The sequence below is a fragment of the Penaeus vannamei genome, unplaced genomic scaffold (genome assembly GCF_042767895.1).
Source record: "Penaeus vannamei isolate JL-2024 unplaced genomic scaffold, ASM4276789v1 unanchor390, whole genome shotgun sequence".
NCBI lineage: Eukaryota > Metazoa > Arthropoda > Malacostraca > Decapoda > Penaeidae > Penaeus > Penaeus vannamei.
In genome coordinates, this window is record NW_027213394.1 from 35,001 (window position 1) to 42,500 (window position 7,500).

The 7,500-nt window shown below is 43.8% G+C and overlaps 1 protein-coding gene across 1 annotated transcript in view; it reads right to left on the reverse strand.

Annotated features, from left to right (window-relative positions):
• The window catches only part of LOC113827419 (uncharacterized), a 20,336-nt gene that overhangs the window by 12,728 nt on the left and 108 nt on the right, over positions 1-7,500 (reverse strand). Inside the window, exon 2 of the mRNA XM_070119611.1 lies at positions 7,139-7,202. Coding sequence (XP_069975712.1) covers positions 7,139-7,202 — 64 coding nt within the window. The remainder of the gene's footprint in view (positions 1-7,138; positions 7,203-7,500) is intronic.

Genomic DNA, 7,500 nt, shown 5'->3' on the forward strand with positions numbered 1-7,500 from the left:
GACAGGGAGACAGAGAGATGAGAGAGAGATGACAGGGAGACAGAGAGATGAGAGAGAGATGACAGGGAGACAGAGAGATGAGAGAGAGATGACAGGGAGACAGAGAGATGAGAGAGAGATGACAGGGAGACAGAGAGATGAGAGAGAGATGACAGGGAGACAGAGAGATGAGAGAGAGATGACAGGGAGACAGAGAGATGAGAGAGAGATGACAGGGAGACAGAGAGATGAGAGAGAGAGATGACAGGGAGACAGAGAGATGAGAGAGAGATGACAGGGAGATGAGAGAGAGATGACAGGGAGACAGAGAGATGAGAGAGAGATGACAGGGAGACAGAGAGATGAGAGAGAGATGACAGGGAGACAGAGAGATGACAGAGAGATGACAGGGAGACAGAGAGATGAGAGAGAGATGACAGGGAGACAGAGAGATTACAGAGAGATGACAGGGAGACAGAGAGATGATAGAGAGATGACAGGGAGACAGAGAGACAGAGAGATGAGAGAGAGATGAGAGAGAGATGACAGGGAGACAGAGAGATGATAGAGAGATGACAGGGAGACAGAGAGATGAGAGAGAGATGACGGACACAGATAGATGACAGAGAGATGAGAGAGATGACAGGGAGACAAAGAGATGACAGGGAGACAGAGAGATGAGAGAGAGATGACAGGGAGACAGAGAGATGAGAGAGAGATGACAGGGAGACAGAGAGATGAGAGAGAGATGACAGGGAGACAGAGAGATGAGAGAGAGATGACAGGGAGACAGAGAGATGAGAGAGAGATGACAGGGAGACAGAGAGATGAGAGAGAGATGAGAGAGAGATGAGAGAGAGATGACAGGGAGACAGAGAGATGAGAGAGAGATGACAGGGAAACAGAGAGATGAGAGAGAGATGACAGGGAGACAGAGAGATGAGAGAGAGATGACAGGGAGACAGAGAGATGAGAGAGAGATGACAGGGAGACAGAGAGATGAGAGAGAGATGACAGGGAGACAGAGAGATGAGAGAGAGATGACAGGGAGACAGAGAGATGAGAGAGAGATGACAGGGAGACAGAGAGATGAGAGAGAGATGACAGAGAGATGGGAGAGAGATGACAGGGAGACAGAGAGATGAGAGAGAGATGACAGGGAGACAGAGAGATGAGAGAGAGATGACAGGGAGACAGAGAGATGAGAGAGAGATGACAGGGAGACAGAGAGATGAGAGAGAGATGACAGGGAGACAGAGAGATGAGAGAGAGATGACAGCGAGACAGAGAGATGAGAGAGAGATGACAGGGGGACAGAGAGATGAGAGAGAGATGACAGGGAGACAGAGAGATGAGAGAGAGATCACAGGGGGGCAGAGCGATGAGAGAGAGATGACAGGGAGACAGAGAGATGAGAGAGAGATGACAGGGAGACAGAGAGATGAGAGAGAGATGACAGGGAGACAGAGAGATGAGAGAGAGATGACAGGGAGACAGAGAGATGAGAGAGAGATGACAGGGAGACAGAGAGATGAGAGAGAGATGACAGGGAGACAGAGAGATGAGAGAGAGATGACAGGGAGACAGAGAGATGAGAGAGAGATGACAGGGAGACAGAGAGATGAGAGAGAGATGACAGGGAGAGAGAGAGATGAGAGAGAGATGACAGGGAGACAGAGAGATGAGAGAGAGATGACAGGGAGACAGAGAGATGAGAGAGAGATGACAGGGAGACAGAGAGATGAGAGAGAGATGACAGGGAGACAGAGAGATGAGAGAGAGATGACAGGGAGACAGAGAGATGACAGGGAGACAGAGAGATGACAGAGAGACAGAGAGATGAGAGAGAGATGACAGGGAGACAGAGATGAGAGAGAGATGACAGGGAGACAGAGAGATGAGAAAGAGATGACAGAGAGATGAGAGAAAGAGCTAGCGGGGGGAGAGAGAGATGAGAGAGAGATGACAGGGAGACAGAGAGATGAGAGAGAGATGACAGGGAGACAGAGAGATGAGAGAGAGATGACAGGGAGACAGAGAGATGAGAGAGAGATGACAGGGAGACAGAGAGATGAGAGAGAGATGACAGGGAGACAGAGAGATGAGAGAGAGATGACAGGGAGACAGAGAGATGAGAGAGAGATGACAGGGAGACAGAGAGATGAGAGAGAGATGACAGGGAGACAGAGAGATGACAGGGAGACAGAGAGATGACAGGGAGATGACAGAGAGATGAGAGAGAGAGCTAACGGGGCACTCAGAGGAGTAGTAGCCGTCCACAACTACGGGCAGTGATCTTCCATGGAGATGGCTTTTAATGAAGTCCAGGAGGTTCCTACTGATGCTATTGCTCCTTATCCTGCTTATGATACCGCGGTGCCACATCCTGTCGAATACCCTGGTGATGTCCAGTGTGATCACATACGTGTCTTGTTCATCATCTAATGCCTAACTCCTTGATGACTGGAGGCTGATCTCCTTGTCCGGAAGCCAAACTGTTTCTTGTTTAGTAATTGGTGGTTGTTGAAGTGAACAATTAACTTTTCTGCTATTCTAGCCTCAAATAGAATAGCAATCGATATTGGCGGTCTGGGACTAATCTGGTTCCTACCTTGACTTGAGATTGCTTTGGTTTTATCATTGTTAATGGGAATATAATATCCTGAAGCAGGCCTTAAACAAGTCCAAAAGTTCACTGGTAGACAAAGTAAATCCGGATTTGAGACATATACAATTTTTTTTTTCTATTTTTCTGGTAGATCTGACGTTACTGAACAAGAATCAGTTGAGTTCAAAGTTCGAACCCTTGAGGATTTTTTTCATGTCTGAAATTCAAAACTCGATAACTAGGCCTATATTTTTTGTCTCAGGATCCTGGTTTTGGCGTCATTTCCTATTTTTTCAGAGGCTAAGAATCGACAAAAACATATTTCGTAAACATCCAATGGCATTTGGCAAGATTTCCATTAAATTCGCGAAGAACATACTTAATACTGGCAATACATAAGGATACTTTATCAATATACTGACATCAAGTATGAGTCTGCATACGTTTTTTTAAGTACCAAGGAAATTGCCATATATTTCTTCATTGGGGCATTATAACCACATAAGGCATGTATTCTGATAATTTCATGTTCACTTTAATACACATCCTGAAAAAAGTACGTCACATTGTGCTTACTTTTTCATATAAATTCTTTTCTAGGTAAGTCACTGCCATAATAGCAAATGATTTGGTTATATTTTCAGATACTGCTTGTGTTATCTGCGTTCCATGAGAAAGCTGCCCATTTCATTGTTGAAGCTCATGACTGGAGTGCATGCCATGTGACAATAGTCTAGGATATCGAATACATAAGTTCATCGAGTCCATTATTAATGTTCTCTGATAACAGTCATGCAAGAACAATTGACTGCACACTTCAACCCTTCAACCGTTTACATTAAAGCATAATTTAAAAGAATTGTAATAGCTATGACACAAAAATGTACAGACATCAAAGCTGCCCATAAAGAATGTCCTTTCAGAATCTATACTGATCCCACTTATAAAGAAAAAAGAGACAAGCTTATATTAATTGATTCAGTGAAAATTGTGAAATCATTGTGTTTACCATCGGCAGTCTACTATAAAGTTGAAGTGATTAATCGTACTTCAGATTAAAATTTGTCCTTCCATCCATGCCCCCCTTGCATTCATGAATAAGGTTCCCTCCTGAATTTTACTGAAAATTTTGAATACGAATTAATCACATGATTATTAAACTTCTGGTCATTTGGCCGTGCTTCCGCTAAGAGAATAACAAATATAATCTGTGAAATTACAGTTTTTTCAAAAGGCTCTGCCCCCCCCCCCCCCTGGAAAATTACTAACAACCCACCCTCCCCAGGTTTAGAACCACTGTTCTCGATGTGTGTGCTGTTCAGTGGATTCACCTGGTCAGATCGTGGTGTTGTGAAAGATTTAATTAGGAACGTACTTGTCACACATTCCAGGCTGTCTCAAGACTGGCGACACCTAGTATTTGATAGTTGATGCAGTTAGAGCAACAAGAAAATCGAACAGGAATTTAAGGGAAATCTTCTCAAATGCCATTGGATGTTTACGAAATATGTTTTTATCGATTCTTAGCCCCTGAATTGACGCCAAAACCAGGATCCTGAGACAAAAAATGCCTACTGTCGATGTCTTTTGATACTTCACAGCTACAAAAAACAAGATCCGGCTTTTTACTTTCATCCGTGAACATCTGTCCGACAAACATCATCTACCGTTCCACACAACGGAAGGAGCTGGTTGTTACAAGAGCAGAGCCAGCAGCAATAGAGGTAAGTCATGAGGTCATGACAAAAAGACCAGATCAGCACATTGCACATGATCAAGCTGATTGGAATTATCTTTCAATAAGTTCATCCGGCTGAGACAGAAAAGAAGACCATCAACGTTATTGCAGATGACAAATGTACTTGTTTTATTGTCTCATTGCAGCTTTATGATAGGTATCGGTGCTACTATTGTAGATCAAGTATGGGTATCAAAGCAAATGTGGTACTGTGTTCGAGATTCTTATAAAAATAGATAATTAAGTAAATACTAACTCTCAGATAGTTCGGCAACATTGAAACACAAATTGCAAGTGAGGTTTGGGGAACCTCCGAAGCTATTGCTGCTTCTTATGGATCCCCACTTGAAGAGAATATGACATCAATTTGACTCTTCTCAGCAAGTCACAACCAGCTATCTGGCATGTGTTCTGTATCAACAAAATGTCCAAGGAGCGCCTGTACGTTTATATGTTCTATTTTCATCATTTGTGATCTGACCGTCCGTGACTGACGGCGGCGCCTTGTCAAAGCCTCTGATCACGGTTGTTCTCGTTTCTGTTTAGGAACACTTTGGCATTCCTTGGGAAGACATCTGAATCTGAAAATAGTCCAGGCTTTATTTTTCGGCCTTTTACAGTTACAGTACTACTAGTGTAGTAGTTATGTGTAAAAGTGGTTTTGTGTGGTTTTACATTTTTTATGTTTTTAAAACTGTCCGAGATGTGGTCTTCGATGTCCTTTTCATTTGTGTCTAGATGATAACTTGTGGCGTGGAAGAACACTGTATCTGGGCGATCAGCTCCTGTTAAAGGCCTCCTTCCTTTCATTTCTTTGATGTAACTGTGACGAAACCGGTTTCATCTTCAGCATTTTGTTCTGCAGAGGGATGGTGATGTGTTGCGTCATTCCACTTGCGATTAGGCTCGAGTTCCTTCTGGTTGCGTTTCTTCCTTCTTCTTCTTAGAGCTTCGTCTAGCGTTACTTGTGTAGATGCTTCGATTCTCGTGTTGGTTGCAGGGGTGTTCAAGGACGAGTCAGCAAGGGCGCAAGACTGCTCGCTCGCTTTGGGTGGGGAGAGAGGGGAGATAGGCGGGAGGGGAAGGGAGCTGGGAGGGTCGTTGGCTACGGGTGCAGCAGGCAGAGTGTGGAGCTAGAATCACTGCTTTCTTAGGTAGAGGTATCTGTTGTGACGTCTACTGCCTCTTCGCATTCATCCTTCTGACATCATTTTGTTCAGTATTGTCAGAGAACATTGCCATTAATAAATCTAGGCAGTGGCTGGCATGTCATTTGTATCAAACATTAGGTTTTCATCTTTATCACAATATGTCATGAGTTCGAGCTACTGGAGGCCCCATTTTCTTGCGCTGAGGTCCCATTACTCTGGAAACGGAGCTAGATGCCCTTGGCTAAGGTCTCCCTTTCACTCTGGGGATAAGAGCTCATGCTAGCTGCTCAAGGAAGCAACGGGGAAGCCCCCTGGCTGGCCCTCTTTGACTCGGGGGTAAGAACCTGATCGGCCTTTGGCGCTGCGAGACCACGAGATGACATGGGTTGGTGAGGCGAAGAGGGGGCAAAGACATCCGATCACCGCGGTGGATTGAATAAGAATTAAAAATGGCTAAATATACTGGATATTCAGAATTGGAATTTCCGGAATATTAATCGATTCTTAGTGTATTCAAAAGATGCGTAAGGTCATTTAATAGCAGAGATTATAAAATTTATGGAACAGGAACTAGTGAGTCCGAGGAATTGAACCCTATCCCCCCCCCCCCCTCTCTCTCTCTCTCTCTCTCTCTCTCTCTCTCTCTCTCTCTCTCTCTCTCTCTCTCTCTCTCCAAGAAGAATACGGAGGGTAAAAAGGAGAGGGAGAAGAGGTGCGAGAACAATATGTAGGAGAGGAAGAAGAAAGCTGATAAGGAGTACACGAAGAAAGATTATATTAAGAAAAACAAATAGGATGGAAAAAAAGACGAGTAGAAGTAATATGGAATGCATAAGGTGTTGAAGAGGAACAACTAGACACAGAAAGAGAAGAAGGAATAAAGGAGAAAAACCAGAAAAGTAAACAGAAGAAGGAGATATAGGGAGGAAAGAAGAAACCTTTTGACGAGAGAAACGAGAAGAGGAATAATAGGAAATATGCTGCGAAAGAGAGAGGAGAAAGGGAAAAAGGGAGAGAAGGTTAGAGAATAAGGGGATGAAGACAAACAAGAAGGCTAAGTAGATAATGAGCAGGATGATAAAAAAAATGTCATCAATTCTTTCTGACTAAGAAACCAGAGAATATAATTTCCGACCAAAAAGCAGAACCAGTTTATTAAATCTTTCTACCCATGACGTCATCATCACGTGTTCAGCGCGAAACGGCAACAATTTCCGCCAAAAACGACAAAAAGTTTACGATTCTTGCCGTCGAGTCTCGGCTGCGTGTTCCCGCACGGGAGGAAGAAGAAGACGAGATAAATGGAGAGAAGAGGCGAAGGGGCGAGGGGAGAGGAGAGGAGAGGAGAGGCGAAGGGACAAGGGGAGAGGAGAGGCGAAGGGACAAGGAGAGAGGAGAGGCGAAGGAACAAGGAGAGAGGAGAGGCGAAGGGACAAGGAGAGAGGAGAGGAGAGGCGAAGGAACAAGGAGAGAGGAGAGGAGAGGCGAAGGGACAAGGAGAGAGGAGAAGGGACAAGGAGAGAGGCGAAGGGACAAGGCGAGAGGCGAAGGGACAAGGAGAGAGGAGAAGGGACAAGGAGAGAGGCGAAGGGACAAGGAGAGAGGAGAGGAGAGGCCAAGGAATAAGTGGCCCTCAAGCCAAAGAGAGAGAAAGCCGCCTACCTTCTGGTCGCTGGTCAGTTGCTCATACTCCCAAATCGCTTCCTTGGTGATCAGGCGATTCAGTCTGCAAAAGTGATTAGCCTCGTTAGAAAGAATTAAAATCATTATAATTTCATAAGTTATGCATATATGTATGTATATATGTATATATAAACGGCATTTGCAAACATATGCCATATATGTTTATGTCTCATATATATATATATATATATATATATATATATATATATATATATATATATATATATATATATATATATATATATATATACATATATATATATTCCTCACACGTTAATCTCTTCTTAGATTATCCAAATTCCAGGCATCCTTAAAGGTCTACCAATTACCCTGTTTAGATA